The following is a 25,101-nucleotide window of genomic DNA, read 5'->3' on the forward strand; positions in this document are numbered from 1 at the left end:
GGACACAAACACACCGAGGCTGGCAGACGTGAGCACACACACCTTTTAGCTTGAAAGGAATCCTTGCATGTGTTACTTTGCATGAATTCTGAAATTCAAAAAACAGCTTGTTTATTGAGGTTGAGTTACGAGATGTTCTCATTTTGTGTATCCATCTGACTGAGCTCATTTTTCTGAGATCTTAAATGGTGACTTCTATCCAGTTGCCTCACAAAGTCAGTCAGCAGCCAACCGAGGGGCAGGAACCAGCCTCTGGGCATTTGCATGACTCTTCGTTATCGGTAACTGTCAGAGGACACAGCACACATCCTACAGGCAGCACACACACACACACACACATACGGAAACACATGTACACACACACACACACACACACACAGCCTCTGGGAAGCACTCGTTTCACCATCTACAGATAGCAGCAAAACAGTTTGGCAGACACCGCAAATGTAATCATGTTCCTTCTGTACAGATACAAACGGTTGTCTTAATGGCGCCGATACAGTCGGTCTGCTGCAGAGCTGACAGTTCACGGGGTCACAGTGGGGGCAGCAGGACTCGTGAAAGAGGAGAAGGCTGGTCTAATTTAGGCTCCATAAGAACCATAATCCAGGAGTTTCTAGTGGGGCCGGGCTTTGAGTCTTGACCAGCATGTGAATTGTTCGTCTCGCTCCTGTTTCTAAAAGCTGAGAAATCGCAGTTTCTTGTATGATTCTCATCTCTCTTTTCACATGTCTGAGCAAGAGTTTCCTTGCGAAGGTCTCGCGTTACACCAATCCTACTCAGAGTCCAATTCAAGGTCCTTGTAATCACATTTACAATTGTCACCTGCCTGCAGTGAGGTGTGACTGCTGGCAGTATCATGAGTAGGACTCTGAGGTGAGGAGTCTGTGCTTTTAAGGTAGTAGGTCCGATATTTTGGAAACTCTCTCCCACTGGACTCACGTTCTGTGGATTGGCATCTTTAAAAAGCAGCTACAGAACAGACTTTTGTTTAAACTTGCTTTAGCTCGGCTTGTTTATGCTTTTTATTGTTTTTCTTTGTCATTTGTGAAGCACTTTGCGATGTCTGTTCTTTTAAGGTCCTACATAAACACACTTATAATTGTTATCAGTCCATTTTATTTAAATGGCCAAAAATCACAAAGATGTACAGGAAAGCAATCCAAATCAAGCCCGGGTGGAGGAGCAACTCCATGTGATATACGGTGTGTAGCAGTAATAATAGGAGAATATGTCAAAACAGAATGACAATAATAAAAATAATACTATGTAACATTAAAAGGTTCAGCACTCTGGTGCGTTGCACGGGTTAAAAACATAATTTTTTATTTTTTGCCGCATCTCTTTTCCAAACTCAGCAGTATAACATGTTTATAGCATTTGTGTGCCTGTTTTCTCTTTTCACATTGAGATGACTGATACAGAAACCAACTTGTGTTTGACACGCTGAGTTAGCTTCCAAGTAAACTAATGTAAAGAACTGGTTAAAGATATGATATGTAACATTTCTGCAACTAATCATTGGTACATAATGTCTTTCCTTGTGCCCTCACACTAACCTCCCTGCAGAGATATCTGTAATTAACTCGAGGTAACGGTGCGTTTCATTTAGTCGCCTGTTGCTGTAAATGAAACATGACCTCATTCCTACGTTACTGACTGATTATCAGCGATCAGCAGCCGCGGTTTTACTTTTAACGATGAAGAAAACAACAAAAAACACGTCTTTCAGTGAAATTACACACATTGCATTTAAAGTAACCCAAAACAGGTACAGAATATCTAAAGCTATGCATGTTTATATTGCACGATTCTGGATTCAACCTCTTTTTGTGTTCTGTCCAGGTCAACGTGGGCTACAGGGGTCTTACTTATCGTGTTTCTAATAGGTACATTTGTCATGTACCAAAAAGAAGGGCGGGCTTAATATAAGAACTGCTACTCAAGCTTCTTTTGGGTTGACACACATTATTTGAGCTCTTTCGGTTGTCTCATGTGGATATATATATGTGTATATATATATATATATATATATATATATATACATATTGTTGACGCTAACACCAAATGTTCTCACACTAACATTCAGACTTTAAGCCTCCATCTTTAATCCTATACAAATGACCTGTGTGTTCTTAAGGCTGTTGGAGCTGGTAGCTGGTGGGCAGGGTGTAGCAGCAGCAGCAGCAGTTGGGACAGTCGGTTTAAATCGGAGCAGGGTAACCAGGATACTGAGGAGTGTGAGCTCTCCCTTCATCTGGCTTTTAAACAAATATTGACAAGAGATTCAAGCAGAGGCAAACAGGCTCTCAGGGAAAGAGAGACATGTCCGACAGGCTTTGACGTAATGTGTCTCTCGGGAGTGATAAAACCTACGGGAGATGTTTTTGGAGCTAAAGAGCGACGGGGATTTATAAAAGCAATGCTGAGGGAATAATGTGCAGGAGGGAGGAAAGGTATTAAAGATACGTACGTGAGACTTCAGCTCGAGCGTCAGTGATTTGAGGGCTAACATTTGATCTTATATTTCAGATCCAAATGCCACGACGGCAGCAATTAAAAGACAACTTTTACTTGTGTGAGATGTGTTTGATTTTTCAGACAGAAGTGATTATTGGCGGTTGAACCGTTTTGGTTTTCCAATGACTCATTTTTGGCACATGTAGATCAAACTTTGCAGTTTCACAGCAGTTGTGTTGGAGTCTATAATAAAACAATGAAATGCGTTTAATTAATTTAGTTGACAATTAGTTCAACTGTTTAGGGATTATAATCTGTAAAACAAAATATGGAGCATTGGTGTGTTTTGGCACTGTGCGCAGCTTTTGAACTGCATTTGAGTTAATTCATCTGTTTGGACTGGGGATATAAAGGGCAGCTGACTCCTTCGGTGAGGTCAGATCAGTGTAGTTGTGACACTGACTTCATCAATTTATTGTCTGAGAGACAGAGAGAAAAGAAAACACAGGTGCACAGTTGAATTACACACTAAAACACTGAGACGCACACACACGAAGACGAAGGGTGAAGCGTGTGACGGCTGAACGCTGCATCGTAGCATCCGAATGACAGATGGCCCCTATCAGATATCTGGTGTGTGTGTGTGTGTGTGTGTGTGTGTGGTTAATGTTTAGTCAATGATTAACATAACCTCCCATTAAGCCCATCTCTGCTGCTCCGTGGAGCTCGCCTGCAGCCTCACTGGGTGACGTAGGAGATGGAGGGTAATGAATTGGCCCCCAGTGGAAAATACACGCCGTCATCGTGAATGTGCCAACAGAAAAAAAAAAAAAAAGACAGACAAGGCGGCAGGGGAGGGAAGATACGGAGATTATCATCGCTATCGTCTGTAAATGTCGACCTTTTTCAGCACACATGACATTATATCATCCAGGGGGGGTCAATCAAACAACCACCTAATGTCAGTTACAGGTTTATCAGTCAGGACAGTGAACCAGAACTAAGGATCGATGTGGGACCTTTCGGTGAAAACATGAAAACACACGTTGGATTTAAACTTTTTCTGCCTCGATCACCTGATTCGAGTCAACTGAACTCAGCAGCTGTAAGCTTGTTTTCTGCTCGACACCTATTCAGTTAAATCTAACAAAGAAACCTTTAATGGAGCCCAATAGGTTTTGACTTTTCTATGAGGTTTTGTTTGTTTTTTGTTTTTGTTTTTTATCTACTTCACCTTTGGATAAATGACTCCAGGAGTCAGTTGTCACCAGGCGGACATGGCTCCCTTCAGAGCCAGCAGCTGTATGCAAATAAGGTAATCTTTTCAGTTAAAGTCTCTGTACACCTGGTGCTTCAGTTAGTGAAACTTTGTCTTGTAGCTGGAGCGATGGTCCTCACTTCATTGCTGATGTCTTGTCTTCTAAATGTCTTTTATATTTTCGAATGTTTTTTTCAGGGGCTCGCTTTGTGGCCTTACACCCCCCCAAAAAAACCCCAAATGTCTCTGAGGGAATCTTTTCAAACAACCCAACCAGAACAAACAAACCTCCCATCATTTAGTCTGAACTGAGGCTTGACAGTGTTTTACAACAGAGTGATGATTCTCCAGTGACGAAAAACAAAAACAAAACAAAAAACCCCCAAAACTTTGTGTCTTTTCCAGTTGCCAACCCGTACCTGCATAACGCGAGCCGAACGAACAAAACTTCATCTTCAGGTATTGTGCGTGAGGCTCAACGTGAAGCAAATACAGACATGAAGGAAAAAGTCACAAAAAAACAAACAAAAAACAAAAAAAACAAAAAAACAAAACAAAAATTCGATCAGAGTGCAGGAGATCCGGGCGGGGGGGGGGGGGGGGGGGGGGGGGGGGAGATGGTGAGCGCGTAACAGCTGGCTCTCTCTGCTGTCTCGTCACCTCTGGAGGGAGATTTGGAAACAAACAAAAAAGTTAAAACACCAAGAAATGCGCACACTTGTAGGAATAGACACTCTGGGAATATAAATGAATGAAATGAATGAAAGCCTACCTTTAGAAGGGACGAAGCAACAAAGACCAAAAAAAAAAAAAAGAAAGAAAGAAAAGCGCACAGGCTTGGTCAAGGCTTTGGCTCACCTTTTACGCGCAGTGGATGTGTGCTTGTCGTGACAGGTATACACCTTTTATACCTCTACGCGCTCTCTTCCGATCTCCCCTCCCCATCTCTCTCTCCACCCATCATGGATGAAGCGACAGAGAGAGGATCCTCAGGGCGCGCACACACACACACACACACACACCTGTTGCACGATGCGTTGCTCTGATCAAATATTGACATTAAGGGGGAGGGGTGCGCGCGCGTGTGAGTTCGTGTGTGTTTGTGTGTGTGTTAGGGGCGCGCACACACACACACACACAAATGAATTATTCTTACCATCCCTTTCCCTCCTCCTCCTCCTCCTGTGTGCCAGGCAACGTGTCTGACCTTTGTGCCTGCGCCGATCTGTTAAAAAAAAAGGCGCATTGTAACGTAACTACCTACCGACTTCAACTTCTCTCAGTCTCTTTCAGCGCCCGTCCGAACATCATTTCCATATCATATGCCTTGCAAATGACTCCCCTGCTGCCGGGTGGCTCACCTTGTCCGACAACTTTTGGGTGGAAAAAGCCAGCCGCAGAGAAGGAAGGGAAATTGTTTGCGTTTCAAATTAGACCTGACACAAAAGGGAAAAATCCACTTTGAGTCCATAAGCTTATAAATATCTCCCACAACAGGAAATCAGATGATCAAGGCTTGGATTGATGAGGTTCAGCTGTTTGCTTGACTTTGTTTTGCCTATACAATCAAATGTTATGAATACAAAATATGGTGATGATTTTTAGAAATGGTTTCAAAGGAGCCAACAGACAACAGAAGACAACAGTAGTAGGCCAATCAGAGATACTGTCGTTGCTCCGTGGGTTGGACCTCCGTGGTTGCTAAACTTATTGGTTGTCTTTTTGAATTAAAGGGACACTCCTCCAGTTTACTGCTCATGAATTAGTTCTGCTCAGGCTGTGAAAACAACACAAACAACCCCCGAGGACGCCGTCAGTTGGTGGGTTGTGTTCAGTCCGGGTTTGAGACTCAAAAAGAAAAGCCTGAGCGCTGTCACCAGGCAGGTTGGACAGGTCCAATCATTTTTCTGTTTTACTTTTTTGACGGTGATGCGTTGTGGCTTCTTTCTTTCGACAAATGTACTTATTACAAGTCGCTTTGGACAAAAGCTTCTGCTAAATGTAAATGTAGAAATGGATGGAAATTAAGCTTGACTACCAGCTAAAAGTCAGGATATCTCACTCCCTTTAAACTCCTCAAACTTAAGAAAATACATTAAATTTGAGATATGAAAACAGTCGACCAGACAAAAAAAATATATTGTTGGTAAAACTTATTTAAAGTGTATTTAAAGGAGGAACAATACAATGCAATACTAACAACATCATATGAATTTTTCTGCATTTACTTACTATTAAATTCTTGTTTAAATGTTCTTGTTTATATACTTTTTCCTATTATATATTTGCTTTTGTGTTTTGTTTGTGTCCGACAAGCTACATGATGTCTAAATGTCCTTCTGGATCAATGAAGTATCTATCTATCTATCTATCTATCTATCTATCTAACAGCCAACAAAATCATCGTCCACACTGTAATATTCACTCAAGCTTTATTTCCCGGCAGTAGTGAAGACAATTTGAAAGAAATCAAATTACAACAAACTACGTAAAGGTTCTGTAAAACTCCAGAATCATAAAGACAGCATCAAATAAATTTAATATTTTGTACAAGCGATCACTTCAAACATGAACTGTTTTGCTTCACTTCCAGTGAACAAACAGCTTCCAACTTACATTTATCAGATAAAGTGGAAACAAGCAACTAAAATGCATCTAAAAATCAAGATGGAAGGGTGTAAAATATTATTTAGTAGCCACCAACTGTATTTCATGGTATTCTGATAGTTTGATTAAATTCTCATTTATTACAGTACAAAAACACACTATACAAGCACTGCTGGATGTCACAGCAGTGTAGATAATCCTGTGTGATCCAGATTTTACAGTAGCCTACATTCTGAAGTCATTTTGATAAAATATGATTTAATGTCACATTTAAACACGTACAGCATCTGTGGACGTGATTGTGACAAGATAATCGGCATCAAGCGTCTCCAGTTTAAGAACAATTTACAGAAAGAGACAAAAACAAGACGTCCAAGGACTTCTCACGTCTTCAGTAACACAACAGAACAGAATTAATACAGCGATATTAAACATAACTCTTGGAAATAAAGATTTTTAACATGTAACGTTTATTGAAATATTCAGTCCCACTTTACAAAAGGCGTTGCATTTCTTATTTTTAGTCACAGAGGGAAAAGTACATGGAGGGAAACGAACCCGACAAGGTCTCTGGAAGAGGAGAGAGAAGTCACACTCGTCCATCAAATCGAGAATATAATCGTCAATGACACCACGAGGCCACGTCGCTGCGCGTAGGCCAGGTAGGAACTGCAACAACTGTCACGGCTCCAGGACGTCACTGCCGACAAAATTCAACCGCTGTCAGCTTTTAAAAAGGACATTTCAACAAGGGCATTCCTATCCATCTAAACAAAACTCATTTATCTACTGTCTTTTTGGAGAGACTACTTGCAGACGGGTTCTGTCGGATCACTGATCACATCGTGTTCAATCTGAATCCATATCCCTTTTAAAGCGATCGCTTCAGCATCTTAAATTTCATGTTAAACCACATGGACGGCACACGTTGGACTTAAAGAAACCTACCCTGGCTGTAATCAGCTTTCCCCTCATGTCGCCACTTAAATAATGTGAGGGGCTGCAAACTGATCATCCAAACTAATCCTCAAATTTTGTCACGCTCTCTGTCAAATTTCTGTTAATTCTGTCACTGTTCTGGAGTGGACCTATAACATGCTACCTTTAAAAAGCCTGTGCCTTTGTATGAAATTAGCCTGGTCCATACTAGTTTAAATCAGCTTAATGCTGATACGCTGTGAAGCCGGAGTTAAAAATGTATTCATGTTTTTTTTGGTTATTAGTGCATCTGTGATCTTGTGAAAAGTGGTGACCACGATCCAGAGTGGGAAACTCAAGATACAAAAAGATCCTCAGCTGGGAGAATGCCCTGAATTACAACCCAAATATTATACAAATATTACAAAGTTATAAGCCACACCCACGTTTATTTCTACTACAAATCTTGGTCTGGTAAAGCACCTCGGAGGAAAAGTGGGTTTGTGACAAAAGAGCCTCAACACGACTAGAAGCAGGGAATGACACCTTGTATGTCTAGCAGCCACCTCATTAAAAAAAAAAAAAAAAAAAATCTATTCTATGTAATCAACAAATCATCTCACACTCTGCTGGATTTGACTTGACTCGACCCTGAAGTAATACTGAAACCTGTACCGAGTCTGTTTTGAACCTGATCAGAAGTAAATGAATAGGAAGGAATCAGAAGAGGACGTGTAGAGCTGCTTATCGATAGGACAGAATCGACACATTTCCGATTCCCACAACCTGCAAAGTAGAAATGTCAATTAACTGCGTGGTGGTGATGTAGGAACAGGTGTGCGTTTGGACGTGGCAGTGCAAACATCTACATATGTTTCTATGTATACATCTCGCCGCACACTGTGTTCCTTACGACTGTGAAACTAAAAGACTTCCAGTCCATCGACGGAGGTCATTATCAGAGTAACTGAGATCTTAAATTTGACGAGATGATGTAACTATTGGTCAGCGCGGCCCAGTTTCTTGGTGTAAGCCTCCCAGCCCGCCTTTCTGTACGACTCGGCGGCCTCCAGCCTATCAGGGGCCTCCAGGATACCCCGGCCGACGATGATGACGTCGGAGCCTTTGTCGCAGAGGACTTCCTCTGGAGTGGAGTACTGCTGGCCCAACACGTCACCTGTCGGAGAGGCGGACACAGGAAGGGGAGGGAGAAATGGGTGAGGAGGTGCAGGGCCCAGAAATCATTTCTTGTACGATAGCACCTCCCTGTGGTGAAGACGAGTCACAACAGCAAAGAGCAGAGGGAGAAGTGTCTGGTCTCAAAAATGGAAATGTGTATAAAAACTGTGCTATCACTTTGGAAGTCAACACATCTTGTATTTAGACTCATCTTGTTGTTGTGGTGCAGCCATATTCACATCGTATTTGTGATGCACATGCTCAGCTGGAAATAAAATATCCCGATAACCTTTTAAGTTAAATTAACAACATATAACTTCCTTGAGAAAGATAGTTGATTGTCGAGTCTCATCCCAAGTTTGACTTCTTGAGCTACCAACGACCTCGAGGGCTGCACAATCAACCGTCTTCATGCAGCATGTTAAATTTTGTTGCTTTGACAAATGGCGTTGTCCTAACACTGGGTTACTATGGAGAAACCTGATTCTAAAACTGGATGCTCTGCGTGTTGTAGCCATTAAATTCAGTGTGCATATTTCCAAAAAACTACGTGTATCACCTCGGAAATTAAACATCCAGCCTTTGGACTGAATCACTCATTGTATCTTGTTTGTAGTTACATTATACAAAGCGACCCAACGAGCCGGTTTATGAAAACTGTTCACACAATTAGAATGTGTACACATCAAACAACCTTAAAGCTGAAGGTAAGCACTCACACCTCAAAAGGATTGTTTCACTTTCAATCTAATGAGGTGGAGTACACAGAAAAACCTTTCATAATGAACTTATGGGCCACAGTGTCTGAGGTTCAACCTGTTTTTTTCTAGATATACAGTATGCGCCTCTTTTAATTGAGACTGTAACGGCACACCAGACATACAGGTACATTATAAACATAATCTCCATATAAAATTAACTCTTAAATCTCATTAACGTCACATATTTATAATATTGAATGTGTAAAATGTTTATACTGACATGTATTTCTAGGAAAACGAACCAACCAAATGTAAATAAATGTCATCCGCGGGTCTACTTTACCTCCAGCCTGCATCTGGACCCCGGGGCTCATGTGGATGAACTCTGGCTTCTTGCTGATTTTAGAGCCACAGATGAACCCGAACACGAAGTCCGACTGCTCCTCTGCCATCTGCAGCTGTAGAAAAGTAAAAAAAAAAAAAAACAGAGACAAACACTTCTAAACCGACGAGTCTCTCAAGTAGATGTCGGAGTACATTTAGAAATTGCAGAGAGGTGCATACCACAGCCTTTGTGTATTCACCAGTAGCCAGAGAGCCCTGGGAGCTCATCTGTGCTATGAGCAGACAGCCTCGACCCAGAGGTTTTCCCACAGCGCTCAGACCCTTCACGACGCCGGGCCCCGGCACCGCATGGGCGTTCACTATGTGGGACCAGGAGGAGATCTGGTACAAACCACCTGGGAGATGAATACAAGAGCATACGTTTAACTAACGACACATCGACAAAACTGAGTCTTTAGAAGCCGTTTGAAACAGATAAATGTCACAAACAAAATGCGTTAAATCTCCTCACCTTCATACTGATGCTTCACTGTGTTGCCAATGTCGGCAAACTTGCGATCTTCAAAAATGAGGAAGTTGTGCTTCTCAGCCAGCGCCTGCAGCTTCTGGCTGAAGGCCGCTGTGTAGTCCTGATAGCGGATATAAGAGTCACATTAGATTATTCCTCCTGACAATATTCTCGGCGTCAAATACGGATTGGTTTGACACAAACCTTCAGGATGTCGACGTGCGTCTTCAGCACGCAGATGCTCGGGCCCAGAGAGTCGGCCAGCTGGAGGAGCTCCTCGCTGCTCGTCACGTCAGCAGACACACACAGGTTCGACTGCTTCTCCTCCATGATCTTCAGCAGCTTCGACGCCAGAGGGTGAACGTCTGCGGAGGGGAGGAGGGAGAGACGGGATGAATGACAACGTCTTATGAAGTGCTTTAAAATATCTGTAACACCTTATATGAAGGTGTGTTCTTATAGGAGTGACACCAATGGCCATTTTGCCCGAGCTGTGAGACTACATACTTGGCAGTTTAGCCCTCTCTGCGTAGCTCAGGTCCACGCTCTGCTCCACACACGGCTTCTTGGCGGCGGACACGCCGTTACCGTTCTCCTCCTTTGGGCTGGAACACACAAGTTGCAGGGTTCGTACACATTTTTCAAGGTCAAATTCAAGCACTTTTCAAGCACTTTTAAGGGTCATTTTTAAGATTTTCCAGCACCTTACTGCTGGGGTAAAATACGTATCTAAAGGAATATATATACACTTGTGATTTTTTTCTTCACTTTTTATCACAATTATGTACATTGCATTATGCTGTAAACATCTAAAATTATATTCTATAATAGCAAAAACTTCAGAAATCAATTATCCAGTCTGATCCCAATTTTGTAAAAGACAGAGTTATAATGTCAAGCACTTAAACTAAAATCCAAGCACTTTCCAGACCTTGAAAACACAACATTGCAATTCAAGCACTTTCAAGGATTTCAAGCACCCGTACGAACCCTGAAGTTGGAAACGTTACTCTGCAAATGTTACCTGTAGCGGCAACACACACATACACACACGCTGACACTTTCACTGCACTCGGCCTCTTGTACCTGAATGTGTTGTTGTCCAGGATGAACTTGCGGACGCTCTGGGCGGTTTTGGCGTCGATGCGCTCGGCTGCCAGCAGCACGTTGAGCAGCTTGAACATGGAGATGATGGGATGGAGCTTGATTCCCTGAGAAGCCAGCATCTCTACGCCGCCTTGCTCTCTGTCCATTAGAACGATGGCATCCGTCACCTACAACAGAGGAAAATTTCAGTTGTTAAAAAAAATCTCCTCATGGCAACATTCCTACTCTACTTGATGGGCTTCTACACCCTTTAACCCTCCATCATCCCCAATACTGCACCTTCAGTCCTCCCTGGTAGAGCACTTCAGCAGTCTCCAGGATGCTGCTGCCGCTGGTCACCGTGTCCTCAATGATCAGACATATGTCCCCCTCACGGAAGGAGCCCTCCACCAGACGCTTGGTTCCTGGCAGGATTACATAAGCAGCCTCATCAGTCCCTTTTCTGGACAAAGTGTCAGTGTGTCTATCATTTTTAAATCTGATTCAAGGTCTTCCACAAAGTTATCATCCAGTTCTAGCAATGTCTTCTGTCACAGAGAATGCTTTAATCACATAAGCGCGGTCAGATCGTCTGAAAGGAGAGTGAGGAGCCCCACTTTGAACACTTCAAATTATTTTCTACAATTGCCTCATCAGCTCTGTAGGGCACTGGGACTGTCCACTTCTGTTAAACAGCTCTGCAACAGGTCAATGTCCACCGCTCAGCGACAAACTTATCTACAGACAGGTGAGACTGAAAAGGGTAAATTAGCTCTGAATCACACAGGTCAGATAAACAGCTCCTGTGTTGTTGGCTCCTTTCTGCAGAGGGGTGTAACAGTCAGTGTTTGTCTTTAAAGGCTGATGCACATGCGACGCCTGCTAACAAATCCAAAGATCAATGAGCACTTGATAAACAAAGCTCGCCCGGACTTCCAAAACACCCCACCATAGTCCTTGGCCTCCTTCCGCCTGATGAGCATGGGCAGCTCGTGTCTGGAACAGATGATGGTGGCCAAAGGCAGGGCCGTGTACGGGACCCCGCACACCGAGTCGAACTGCAGCCCCTCCTCTTGCACCCGCTCGTAGATGAGACTCGACACCTGCGGAGAAAAACGAGGGAAACGGGTAGTTATGTATTGAGGCGTGGAAGTTTTAACACTTTACATTAAATGTGCAAAAACTCTATGAAATGACTGTTAATCAGACTGCTGATACTTCTTAAGGTGATAACTGACAACTGTTTTTTGTTGGAACAATTGAACAAATGTTTAACACAACTTTAGCAAATTATGGCGAGCTAAAACTTGAATAAGCGACCTGAAGAAGAGAAGTATTTAAACTTCATACTTGTATTGGTAAAGATAAAGTTCCATGTTGTTTACACAGATGATTGAACTATATGATCTGGAGCTCTAAGCGTTAGTTGATGAATGGATTCAATTAATTCCCAGTTATTTTGATATCCGATCAACTGTCTCAAGCAAAATCAAAATCGGCTTGCTGCAGCTTCTTAAACGTATGGATTTTCTATTTTTCTTACTAATTTATGATAATAGATAAAGAGTATTTGGATTTTTGACTGTTTCTAAGACAAAAGAAGCTTTTTGAACACATCACTTTGGGCTCAGGGGAAGTGTGATTTGAAATTTTGGGACATTTCACAGAAAACGATTGATCCATTAATCAGGAAGACAACCTGCAGATCAATCGATAATGACAACAAGTATTCTTGTATTGGTGTGCATAATATTGATTGGCACTAATATACAACCTAGGGCTGAGAGAAACATCTATATCATAACATTATTAGTATATTAGACTATATATTGTTTTTGGGATTTGTTAATATAGGCCTTACAGCAAGGTGATTTAAAGTCGACCAATTTCAGCCAATATTCAGTCATTTCCTGATTGTCATTATCTGGGATTTTTCCGTCAGATTGCAGATAAATCAAACTAATTTAATAAAAACGTGCTGCCCGTTAACACTAAATAATCTGAATCTGCAATCAAACTTCATGTATCAAATATATAAAGTTGCAGAAAAAAAAATAGTGAAGTACGTCAAATTGGTACTTAAGAGCAGAAGTTGGGTAAAATGCTGTAAGGTTTATTCATCAGAGGCTGTATCACTTTTTATTTGGGTTTCATTTTTACTACAAATGCCTATCGGTTGCAAATATCACTTTTCAGGGTCCTTGATTTCTAATAATCAGTAATGGTACTGACCCTGAAAGTGATTCATTTCATGAACTTACCAAACTGTCCTCTCCCCACTGACTCATTATATCCACAGTGCTATTATTGATAAAAGTATTTAAAAGGGTTTTTTACCCAGTCTTAGGCATTATGTGTCCTTGTATAAAAGTGCATTATATTATCTGGTGTCTCTAACAGCCCAAATAAACAAACCAGTTTAATCTTGCATGGGTCAGTTTGTGCTAAATTGTTCTTCAGTAGACATTTCTGTAAAAACTCGTGAGTGTTTGGGTAAATTAAAAACATCCACTTCACTTCTGAGACTGCTGATTGTCAGGACAGCACCGCTTCCCTCCATCACGTGGTAACATCACTGACCCGTTTGTATAGTGATCATAACATCATTATGTCTTCAGATAACTAAGCTTTAAGGACTCTCACGAGTTATTTAAGTTCCCTCTGCACGCTGTGGAGCAGGAGGGGGGGACAGCACGTGTTTGACTACCTGGTTCATGAGTGCTGGGTAGGACACGAGCACCCTCAGGTCGATGTAGATGGGTGTCATCATGCCGCTCTTCAGCTTGTACTCCCCGAACTTCACCGCGTTCACATCGTGGAGCTTCAGGATCAAACTGTCAATGGAGTCGTTGTCCATCGTGTCGTGTGTGCGGGAGATTTGAGGTTGACTTACAGGAGCTGCTCCCGAACTTGTGTCTCACTCTCTTCTTGCTGTTTCCTCGGCGGCACAGTTAAAACATCACTTCCGCTGCGAGTTCTTCAAAATAAAAGCGTCACCATTGCTCTGATTTCGAGAGTATTCCGTATATTATTTTTTTTCCCATGAAACCTGTGTTTATGTGTGATATTTAACCTCAAGTGCGAGCCTGTAATGAGCTCGAGTGTACCAACAATCCATTTGATTTGAGACTAGCTTAATATGAGTTAACGGTTGTTCTAAAACGCTTCCCGGAATTTTATTCTGAAGTAAGCCTAAACCGGAACTCTTTCTGGAAGAACCAATGGCAGGGCGTATTTTGCATTCCACGACTCCGCGAGGGAGACTGATTTCCGGTATAGTTTATTTTGCCTTTCAGAATAAAAGCGCAGACCTGGTGTCAAATCTAAAAAAAAAATGCTTGTTTTATTTTTCTATTGACATTACATACTATACTCGTATTTATCATGTATTATTTCATTATGTATTATTTTTTATTAACAAAAAACCCACTGCCCACACTGTTTATAATTACACTGTTTATATTTGTACATATATAGGTTCTATTTCAATTTCTGCTCTCTCTCATCTTCTTACCCTTTTTATCATATCTTTATTTTTTCACCATTATTATTATGTATCATTATATTGAACTGTCTTTTGGCTGCTGGGATGCACACATTTCCATGTTTTATTTTTGATTCTGATTCTGAATGTATATCTGGTTATAAAAGATCACTAACATCTAACTGCTTTCAATCTCTGATAATGTTATTTTTCACGTTTTCAGTGTGTTTGTTTAGTTTTATAATTAGTGAATCTAAAGTGTCTTTGAGTATCTAGAAAATGAAATGTACCATTATTGTTATTATTATGAAAGATTTACATTAACACAAGTCTGTGTCTCATACTCAACTAAGAGAGTACATCGAAAAACACTTCAACAAAGACCCAACAACAAAAAACATTTGTATTTTTTCAGTTTATTAAAAAGTTTCAGTCCACAGTAGTTCAGATTTTGGCACCAACAATATAAAAAACAAGTTAATCAAAAATAAAGTGTACACCCCAAAAAAGCATCGAACAAAATGCCTGAATAAAAAGGGATAAATAAAAGAAATGAATAAAAAAATACAAACATTAACATGTATTTTGCCTGGAAAAATGATGAATCTTCCAATACATCGTTGAATTAACAGTTTAACTTTTGGTCAGCCAGCTTTTTGCTTTATAGATGTCATAGGTTCCGTTACCTACGTACAATTAAAAAAACAACCACATTACAGATCATAGAATCACATCTACATGGCGACTTCAACAGCCCATACTGTAATACTTGCAAGGCAACATCTTTTAATACCTACTCAAACGTAACAGTGCTTATCTTTTTAAAGAAAGTTTGTTGTTTTGAATGTCTTGTCATTTAAAGAGAAATCTTTTGAAGGAACACGACCACAGAGAAACAGACGGGAAACACAGTTTTTACTAACGTGAATCAGAATCCTTAATAAAAACTCGTCTCGTCAGTTGACTCATGTCTTTCTAGCCCTTGGCAAACAAGGGAAATACTGCATGGCTTCGGAATTCCTCTGTGATAAACTGATTTAGAAAATCTCTGAAGACCCAGAGAATGAATCATTGACTAAATGTTTTTCTAAATATATACTAGTCACAGTGATTTAAAATCGAGGGGGAAATGCAACACATGTGGCCACAGTCGCTATCAGGGGACATAATTATATAAAATCAGACACATCTGAAGTGGTGTGTTTTGTCTTGGTCAAAAGGAAGATGGAATGTTTTAATAAAAACAAAAATAAAGTCCCAAATGCAACAGTAAAAATACACGACAATACTGAATCTGGTGTGTGTGTGTGTGTTTGTATGTGTGTGTCGACAGTATGTTCGGTGCAGGCAGGTTTGGAGGTGATAAAAGCAGCAGGATTTGTGCTCCGACAGATTGATTTCAAAAGTTCATCAGAAGAAGAAAAATTCCTTGTTGCTACTGAACAAGAAAGGATCGCGACCAACGTGAAATGTTGGACAGATCTTTGAAAAAGGCACAGAGGTTGGTGTAGGAGAAAAGTCTCGTTAAGGCACTTAAATTTGGTGAGCGGGGGACCTTTGAGGCACAGATCTGATGGAAATGTCTTCTATTACGGAAAGCAGGAGGAGGCTTCCTTCCTTGAAGTGGCAGCAACACGGTGAGGGGGTCTCACTTCTTCATTCCCCTTAACTCGTACTCCCCTCGCGTCTACTCCGAGGGACTCTGAGCGTCTGCGAGCAGCTCCGGCCTCAAACATTCAATCGGACATTGGATGTTCTGGAGAGCAGAGAAGGGGCGGGGCAAGAGGAGAAGAGCAGATGGTGTGATTTATCAGTTTGACCGGATTAAGAACGCCATCTTGTAAATGTATACAGTATTCTTTTGTATGATTTTAGAGCAGAATATTAGTAGAAGGACCTAGAGGGAGACACTGACCAGTTTACGTAGAGCGTTTTCTCTGTACCGGTCGAAGGCATCTGTATGAACAGGTTGAAGCAGGTCGGCGTCCACATCAGTATTTCCTACCGGCCTCCTGCAGTTCTCACAACGCCAGCCCTAATGGGTGAGGGAAAGAGATTAATGCACACAAATTAAACACAGTCTGATTACAAACACAAGAAAAAGAAGGCACTGACCATCTCCATGGTTTTTGAACCCAGTGTTACTCACCTGTTGTCCTCCGTGGCAGGTACAAGTACAGATGGCGCCCAGGTATTCCTTCTGCCACTGGTTTCCTATCTGGTACATTTTCCCATCGTCATAACACGTAGACTCATCTGGAGGGTGAGAGACGCATATTAAAACCTGAAGAATGTTTTATTTTGCATTTATTGCCATTACGATTACATTTATGTAGGAATTTATTTTATGATGCATGACATACGAAACTTATCTAAACACGATTACGACGTCTGGGTCTATTTGCGGGCGCCAGTCTGTACTTACGGGGTTCGCATTTGAACTCGCCCTTGCCGTTGCCCATGCAAGTGCAGCTCATCATGTGACCGTTCTCAGCGCGGCGATCCCACTTCTCACCGATTCTGTAGTTATTACCGTTGTCGTGACACCACTCTGTAGGACAGCAGAGGAGTAGGAAGAGAGGAAAAAAAGGGAGAGATGCAAGTGGGAAGTGGATGTATGAGAGAAGTTCATGAGACAAAAATTCTAGCTTTTCTTCTTCACGCTGCAGAGAGAGATTCACAGCTTTGAATGATATTGATTTTCACACAGCTCCATCCAAAATCTCTCTAAAACAAGCATGAAACAGTCTCTAAAGTGGTGCAAAAACAGGCCTACATCTTCATTGTGCAGAATACATCTGTGTTTCAAACAACATGTGATCACAACCTGTAGATTAGATAAGGCCCCGGTGTGTTTTACTGGTCCCCAGTTCTCCAGGTGGGGACACACAGACACAGAGACAGCGAGATTGATTTTGAATCTCACGCAAAATGGATGGGGATCTCAGTTTCTGGTATTGTCGTGTTAGCTGTATGGACAATACAAAATAACTGAGACTGATGCTGAACAGTTAGCTTAGCGTAGCTTAGCAGCTGCTTGCCCTCTTACTGTGACGCTCTCACAGTGTAAAGAGGCAGAGCAGAGAGAGACCGACATGGGCAGACCTCAGACAAATTAAATCCTCATCTTTGTGAACACAAAGCTGTAAATGATCTAGTTGTCTTCGCTGCCCATGCCGTCCTTTCATTACCGAGTGCTTCTGCACATAGAACACAAACTGTACAGTTCTATGGCTTTTGATCTGCAGCTAAGGAATTCATAATGTCTATGTTCTCGTGTATCGTATTTCACATACGTCCGATCATCTCCATGACATATCATTTTTTGATTTCTTACAAATTCCTCTTAAATCAACCACATAGAATTACTTGATTTCTAATTCCATGGTGTGTTTGCAAAGCATGCTGGGATGGGGGTTAATAAGCCACTCACTGGATGAATCACACCTAAAGTGGCCGCTGCCGAGCCCCAGGCAGCTACACCACAGCTTGAAGCCTGTCTCAGACATGCGCTCCCACTCTGAGCCCACCTCGTGGTAGGTTTGGGTGAACGTGTCGTAACACACATCCCGGTTGGTGGTGATGGGGATGTCACCTGGAACTGAAGGACGGAAGAAAAAAAAAATGTTTACAACTCATCTGTTTTGCTTTGTCTTAACTTGATATGACAGAGGATACACAGGACACTTTGTCAGTGCAGAGTACTTTACCAGCATTGCCAACGGTCACAACTTCATCCAAAACCTTCTCTTTAGCCCCGCCCCTCATGGCCTCCACTAAGACGTTATAGGACGCTCCGGATGTCAGTCCAATCAGGGTGGCACTGTTGGAGGTGCCAGGAAGACGCATCTATATGTAAGAAGAGAAAGTTGATCAATCGTCCTTCTTCATCTCCAGCACTAAATATGTGTGTGTGATTGTGTGTGTGTGCGTGTGTGTACCTGGAAGCCCCCCTCCTCCATGTGTGTAATAGGGTTGCAGGACACCTCATACTCTGAGGTCTGAGGAATGGGCTGCCAGGAGATGGTTGTGATCGTCTGCGCTTCTTGAGGCAACTCAGTCTCATTGTCAGGGAACCCAAACGCAAGACCTGGCAGAGGGCCGTCGCTCACCTACAGGACCAAACATACAGCACAGAGATAATGTGAGGTCATAAAATCAATCTCACAACAAATGGCAAGTTCATAAAACGCTCATTCGGTTTGCTTTAAAACGCCCAACCCAACCCCACAGAGCTGAGAGAGTATGTCATGGTCAGTCCAATAAATCTTCTGAAGTCGTTTTTTCTCGTTAGAAATTAACTGCTTAAGACAGCAGTATTGTAATTCACATCTCACACACCTTGACCAAAGGTATTCTGTTTCCATCAGGACCTGCTGCAGGAATGTAGACCAGTGGTTCTCTGAGAGTTGGTCTCTGTCCTTCTTTGGGTCCACCGTAGGGGACATGAAGACCGTTATTAGGGCCCAGGTTCTGGTACTCCGTGTAGATGTGCTGACCATGCTGGCCCGGTTGGTTCTGGCCACTAGTGCCAGCCAAGTGAACATGGTTGGTGTCGAAACTGGACGCAAAAAGACAGAGCAATGAGCATAATGAGGAAAAAGCACAACAAATGATGATAATGTCAGTTTGATTCTGCAGGTTCTTACATCTGGTCATTGAAGGACTCTGGAACATCCAGGATGTCAGTGGTGGGTCGGTGGGAAACAGGAAGCTGTGGCAGCTCAGGGACCAATATATGATCTGTAACGGGCTCTGATTGGACAAGAAATGCATGTATGCTAGCCGTTAGAAGCAAGCAAGCCAAAGCAGATGTACAGATCCACTAGATTAATTGAAGCAGGTGAGAACTTCAGATGATTGTGTTTCCTCCTTTTCCTTTCCTTTCTCCTTTAACAACAGGAAACCAAATTAACCTGCCCGATTCCAATAATCCAGTACACAGAAAACTTTGAATAGTCAGTTATAGAATTCTTTTCAGTAGGAAAACCTAAAAATGTTTTAAAAAGTTAAGAATTTACAGTTAAGAATGCATCTGATGGACAGGTTGTGGCTGCAGACACAGACTGATGTATGGTGGAGTTCGAATTTGATCAAGTTGGTTGTACAGTTGCATAGATTTCCAACACCTTAACATCAGTGTTTAGTACGGAGGAACACAAGTATACTATATGCTGCAACTCTATTTTAGCAGCTATTAGGGAAGAAAGCCAGCAGAGGGCAGCAGAGCTCAGCTCGCAAACATACAGACATCATCAATCTGTAGGAATTATTACTTAAATTCTGTTACTTGTAAAAGAAATAAGTGGTGCTTGTTATGGCTTAACATTTCTGTTGTAGACTAAGGTTCTATACTGGAGTGGAGAGACGATATCACTTCACCTAATTAGTTAAATTCTTGGCACGTTTCTTGTGAGTGGGTAACACAAAACAGCCCGTAATGTTGGGTTTTATGGCTTTATCAACATTTTTGTGGGAAAACTTAATTGCAGCTGGATTTATTTTTCCACAGCACCAGTTGTACTGCATGTAATACCTTCAGAATATCATAATCTAAGACGAAAGCATGATAGAGATACGGTTTTCACTAGAAAAAGCTATGTTCAGACTGATGATGGGTGTACTTACGAGTTCTGGCTTTGCCCACCAGAGGTGTGCTTCTCAAAGCATTCTGCAGGGCGACAATCTTGATGACGTATTCAGTTCCCGGTTTCAGACCTACAACCAAACACAACGCATACACAAAAAGTTGTAAACATTTGCCATCTAAGCATTTGCATGTATGCTCTGTTCGTTTGCGCACAGTCGCGTGCTCCACACTCACCATTGATAATGGCGTAGCTTTGGCCTGCGTGGGGTCTGGGGATAAGTTCTCGCGGCAAACCTCCGGCCTCCTCGTAGGTGACGTAATACCCAGTAACCCCTGGACTGCGTGATGACTCCCAGGTGAAGGAGATGCTGCTGGGGTTCAGGGAGGTGAAGCGGATGTTGGTGGGTGGAATGACCACCGGTTTGGCTGGAAGAGACGGACAAGCAGGTAAGGTTTGCTAACTAAATGCTTTTTCGAGCAACGTGTTTGGATAACGTGTTATGACACCGTACGATAGGTATTAATGGTTACCTGTGGTGGCAGTGAGTGTGAGAGGAGGGCTGCGTCCATTTCCTTTCAGTGTATATATATTGATCTTGTAGGTGGTGCCTGGCTCCAGACCTGAAGTGGAGGAACAGTGAGAGGTTAGTGAGGGACTGTGTGTGCGTCTGTGGAGCAATGCTAGGAACATGCATGCCACCTTACATTATTCCTACAGCTGCTGGTTAAAAAACATATTTGTGTGTTTTGTACGCTCTCTCATCCGTGTACCTGTAATAGTGTACGCCCGCAAGTCGGGGCCGATGTTCTTCAGGATGGGTACGTATCCCGTGGTGGAGGTGGTGGGTGTGGCCTCGACCAGGAAACCGGAGATGGTTTCCGTCTTGGAGCGCCAGGTCAGAGTGATGGAAGAGTCGTTCACGTCGGAGATACGTACGCGACGAGGAGGGCTGATGTCTTGAGTTGGATGAGGAGAGAGAGAGAAAATGAGGATGGGAGAGTATGTTTGGTAATCAAAAAAACGTGTCATATCTAAGACTGTATCAAAAACAAAGCATTTACTCGTCATAGTATGCTTTAGAGACTCACTTTCCAGAGTGGTGACCTCTGCTTGGACTGCCCTGCTGGTCAGAGAGTTTTTCAAGGCATAAACTTTGACTTCATAGGTAGTTGCAACCTGAGGGCGATGGAGAAAGAGAGAGGAAAAACAACTTCAGTTTCTTGCTGTATTGCACTTATCTCGATAAGACTGGAAAGTTTAACTATTACCATTTAACCATTATTTACAACCGAAGAGATTATACACTGACTGCACACTCACCATCAGTCCAGAGATGTGTGCCTGTGTGGCGTCTGGGGCCAAGTTCATCTCCTTGGTGGGACCGGACTTGTTTTTGGGGTTGACCACGACGCGGTAGCCCGTGAGGCCCTTCAGGCCAGTCAGTCGGTTTTCCTGACCCGGCCCAGTCCAGCGCATAATGAAAGAGGTGGGAGTGACCTGAGAGAACTGGACGTTGGTGGGTGGCGAGATGGCTGTGGGGAGGAGAGAGAATAAAAAGAGGGTGAGACGGATATGGTACTGGTGACATTGACAGAGAAGGACACAAATCAATAATTTTTTCCATACCTGTAGCTTGTGTCCCGACCAGCGGCGTGCTGGAGGTGCCATCATGCAGAGCGATGACCTTCACGGTGTACTCAGTGCCGGGCTGCAGACCATAGATCACAGTGGACTCGGCATCGCCTCTGGGAGCAGGTAGCAGCTCTCTCTCGCCCTCCTCCGAACTGGAATACAAGACCCGGTAGGATGAAACAATTCCCTCAGGGCTGTCCCAGGTGATCCGCAGTGAGGTGGAGTCGATGTCCGAGAAGGTCAGGTCCTTGGGATGGTCTATATCTAGAGGGAAGGGAAGCATTCAGATGGTTGTTTCTGATTTTGTTGAAGTTTGTTGAATGCTGTTCCTCAAATATTTCTCTAAAAACCATAAAGCCTTACTGGTTAAAGCATTCACGACCATGGGAGAGCTCTCGCCATCTTGTGTAAGAGCGTAAACACTCAAAACGTACTCCACTGTGGGCATCAGTCCTGAGAAAGTGATCTCAGTCTGGTCTGGAAAAGATATGGGAAAGGATATGTAAACAGAGGATAAAAAGAAAAAAGAGAAGAGTTTCCTACACTGAGAGAAAAAAAACAGCTTTAAAATACTGAACTACACCGTCATACCTGGAGCCACCACCTCTGTGAAAGATGGCCCCTGTCCATTTCTGGGGACCCCAGTCACCCTGTATCCCTTGATCGGGCCCTGAGCAGGGCTCCACCTCACGGTCACGCTGTTGTCTTTCACCTCCATCACCTCCATGTCAGAGGGAGAGTCGACACCTAAGAGAGGAGGACGGAAAGATGTGAGTGGAAACCAGAGGAAGCTGAAATCAATAAAAAGGTGGCTGCGTTTTGCCTTTGGGAGCGTGTGTGTGTGTGTGTGTGCGCGTACTTGTCTTGTGCGTGACATAGATTGGCGTGCTGGACGCAGGGCTGTCTCCTCTACCGGTCACAGCGTAGACGGTGATGATGTAGTCAGTACCAGGCTTCAGGTTCTTGATTGTGGCAGTGGACTGAGAGCCCGGCACTGTGAACTCCTTGGGATTACTGTGACCTCCTGAATAAAGAATGATGAAGTCATGAATATTAGAAAAAAAAAACAATCTTTATAAGAATCAGCAGACTAGTAACAACTTGTAAAAGACAAGAAAGGAAAAACACATTCAGATAAAATCATTTCACTTGAGCTTACCCGTCTCTCCATGAGTGATCCTGTAGTAGCGCACAGTGACGGGTGGAGCATCCCAGCGCACGGTGATGCTGGTGGGGGTGGAGTCTAGCACTTCCAGGTCTGTGGGAGCGTCAGAGACTGGAGAGAAAAAGGAAAAGACAGAGACAATGAAGTTAAAAGGATCAACATGATGATTATATGGTGTGGAGATGGAGGAAGGATCAAATACTAAATCAGGATTTCTTACTCGTCTTCTGTGTCCCGCTGAGCGGCTGGCTCTCCTCTGTGCGGCTCACTGCGAAGATGTTCACCAAGTACTCGGTGTCTGCGGTGAGACCTGTCAGGGTGAAGTGGTTCCTTGATGGGGGCAGCCTCTCGTCCTTGGCCCTTCCGCCGCTGGTCATCTGGTAGCGGATGCGATAACCGGTGATTTTGCTCTGGGGAGCGAGCCAGTGGATGGTGAAGGAGTTGGTAAAGATCTCAGAGAAACGCAGGCCGACTGGTGAATCCAGAGCTGTGGAAGGTTGGGAGGTAAAGAGGAGGCTGCGTGAAGGTCCAGGTCGGCTAAATACTGAGATGTAAATCGTCTTTTCCCTGACAGAGATGCTCATTTGCTATTTTCTGCACTGATATACTCCTGTTGTTATATCAGATCAGGTAAAACTCACCTGTTTTCTTGGTGCCAACAAGGGGGGAGCTCTCCCTCTGCTCATAAACACACACCACGCTCACCAGGTACTCTGTGTTAGGCAGCAAGTCTGTGGACAGTGAAAAGGGACATTTCAAATATAGAAACAAAGTAAGAAACTTTTAAAACACAATCTCATATTCCAAATCTAAGCACAGAACTTGCCATGCTGTAGTTTGTGTTTCTGTGTGTGTTTCTCGTTTTTGCTGTAACTTACTCCTGAGCACCACTCTGTTACTTCCATCGTCCACGCTGGTTTCTGTAATGTCATCTTCGTCGTCGATGGGATGATACCTGAACAACGAGGAGACGTGTTTCAGGAAACAGCATTCAAGAGAACATTTGAACAAGAAATAAACAATGGTGAGCTGCCGGAAACATTTTGTGGTTCTGTCCGTACCTGATGAGGTAGTTGTTGATGTCAGCACTGTTGGGGACACGGGGAGACACCCAGGTGACCTCCAAACTGTCTGTCCCAACCTGGCCAAAGGCCAAATCAGTGGGGGCTGGTACAGCTATTGTGAAGAGAGACGCTCGGTTCAGAATGTATTCAACGATGAAGAAGTATATGAAGACACCCTGCCATCTCTTAAAAGGGAAGAGTCTGTGGTTTATGTGTGTGTGTGTGATCCATGTCTGAAGTTTTACGACATCTTAAAAGTGAGAGAACAAGCAGCGTGTGCATCGGGGGGCAAAACGCGCCTCAGTATGATAAAAACCCCTCAACTGAAACCAGATGGGCCACGTGTACACGCACTCGCAGAGGATTATTAAACTGACAACACAGCATGCACCGCAATTACATCAGCAACGTAAAGGTCTACTTTGAAGAGCCATGACTTTGGTTAATAGGAACCTTATTACATTATGTAACATGTGATGTGTGAGCCCCTCGCAGTCGACACAATTCCACCTTCTATCTACCAAGAGGACAGCTGTGACAGTTTGGTATTCTTATATATAACTTAATGGAGTTTCAAATAAGAACATGTTAATTTACTCCAAAAAAAAAATCTTCTTGGTTCGATGGAAACATGGATCTTACAGGTCTGCTGTGTGACTGTGGTGGGCTCGCTCTCGCCATTCTCCGTGATCGTGGTCACGCTGATGTCGTAGCCGATGCCGGGCTCCAGTCCGTAAACGGTGTATTGACCGGTCGTCGGCAGAACCATGTCCTCAAAGATGGGTACGCTCTCGCCGGCTGCCACCACCGTGATCCTGTAACCAGTGATGGCTGTGGTGTTGAGCGGTGACCAGCTGAGGCTGATGGTGGTGTCGCTCACGCCCTGGAAGCTGAGGTCTGTCAGCTTTGGGACATCTGGGTGGAGCGGATCGGAGGGGAATGGGGTGCAGGGGGGAGATGGAAGGAAGCGAGAACACCAAACAAACAAGAAGAAGAGGTGGAAAGACAGAGAAACCAGTGGACAAAAATACAGAAGTGGTGGTTAGGGTGAGCAACGGAAACTGTCAACTTCCAGTTGGGCGAGATGTTCAACATATCACACC

General features: G+C 43.2%; 2 protein-coding genes across 2 annotated transcripts in view; both read right to left on the minus strand.

Annotated features, from left to right (window-relative positions):
- Positions 1 to 6,133: 6,133 nt before the first annotated feature.
- On the minus strand, positions 6,134 to 14,014 carry umps (uridine monophosphate synthetase). Its single transcript, XM_030429343.1, has 10 exons — positions 13,770 to 14,014; positions 12,012 to 12,165; positions 11,363 to 11,487; positions 11,063 to 11,250; positions 10,484 to 10,581; positions 10,181 to 10,341; positions 9,980 to 10,097; positions 9,688 to 9,863; positions 9,467 to 9,581; positions 6,134 to 8,420 (listed from the first exon to the last, which is right to left on the minus strand). Exons 1-10 carry the CDS (start codon positions 13,917 to 13,919, stop codon positions 8,242 to 8,244), a joined length of 1,464 nt encoding a protein of 487 aa, XP_030285203.1. The 5' UTR covers positions 13,920 to 14,014; the 3' UTR covers positions 6,134 to 8,241.
- A 932-nt stretch (positions 14,015 to 14,946) lies between these two features.
- fn1a (fibronectin 1a) overlaps positions 14,947 to 25,101 on the minus strand; it is a 29,449-nt gene continuing 19,294 nt past the window's right edge. Inside the window, exons 25-49 of the mRNA XM_030428599.1 lie at positions 24,641 to 24,913; positions 23,996 to 24,110; positions 23,813 to 23,889; positions 23,576 to 23,665; positions 23,155 to 23,421; positions 22,929 to 23,045; positions 22,629 to 22,793; positions 22,361 to 22,516; positions 22,133 to 22,246; positions 21,764 to 22,033; positions 21,458 to 21,669; positions 21,226 to 21,313; positions 20,908 to 21,093; positions 20,668 to 20,757; positions 20,371 to 20,562; positions 20,175 to 20,264; positions 19,196 to 19,301; positions 18,888 to 19,107; positions 18,488 to 18,658; positions 18,257 to 18,395; positions 17,980 to 18,147; positions 16,972 to 17,097; positions 16,696 to 16,802; positions 16,462 to 16,581; positions 14,947 to 16,302 (exon numbers count right to left, since the gene is read on the minus strand). Of these exons, the coding sequence (XP_030284459.1) occupies positions 16,234 to 16,302; positions 16,462 to 16,581; positions 16,696 to 16,802; positions 16,972 to 17,097; positions 17,980 to 18,147; positions 18,257 to 18,395; positions 18,488 to 18,658; positions 18,888 to 19,107; positions 19,196 to 19,301; positions 20,175 to 20,264; positions 20,371 to 20,562; positions 20,668 to 20,757; positions 20,908 to 21,093; positions 21,226 to 21,313; positions 21,458 to 21,669; positions 21,764 to 22,033; positions 22,133 to 22,246; positions 22,361 to 22,516; positions 22,629 to 22,793; positions 22,929 to 23,045; positions 23,155 to 23,421; positions 23,576 to 23,665; positions 23,813 to 23,889; positions 23,996 to 24,110; positions 24,641 to 24,913 (3,728 nt within the window). The 3' untranslated portion in view covers positions 14,947 to 16,233. The remainder of the gene's footprint in view (positions 16,303 to 16,461; positions 16,582 to 16,695; positions 16,803 to 16,971; positions 17,098 to 17,979; positions 18,148 to 18,256; positions 18,396 to 18,487; positions 18,659 to 18,887; positions 19,108 to 19,195; positions 19,302 to 20,174; positions 20,265 to 20,370; positions 20,563 to 20,667; positions 20,758 to 20,907; positions 21,094 to 21,225; positions 21,314 to 21,457; positions 21,670 to 21,763; positions 22,034 to 22,132; positions 22,247 to 22,360; positions 22,517 to 22,628; positions 22,794 to 22,928; positions 23,046 to 23,154; positions 23,422 to 23,575; positions 23,666 to 23,812; positions 23,890 to 23,995; positions 24,111 to 24,640; positions 24,914 to 25,101) is intronic.

The sequence above is a fragment of the Sparus aurata genome, chromosome 9 (assembly GCF_900880675.1).
Source record: "Sparus aurata chromosome 9, fSpaAur1.1, whole genome shotgun sequence".
NCBI lineage: Eukaryota > Metazoa > Chordata > Actinopteri > Spariformes > Sparidae > Sparus > Sparus aurata.

Excerpts from the sequence above, each read along its gene's own strand:
- umps (XM_030429343.1), bottom strand. The coding sequence starts at position 13,919 with ATGGACAACGACTCCATTGACAGTTTGATCCTGAAGCTCCACGATGTG. Across the intron at positions 10,342-10,483 it reads AGAGAGGGCTAAACTGCCAA|ACGTTCACCCTCTGGCGTCG; the intron begins GTATGTAGTCTC and ends TCCCCTCCGCAG. Across the intron at positions 8,421-9,466 it reads GGTCCAGATGCAGGCTGGAG|GTGACGTGTTGGGCCAGCAG; the intron begins GTAAAGTAGACC and ends CCTCTCCGACAG.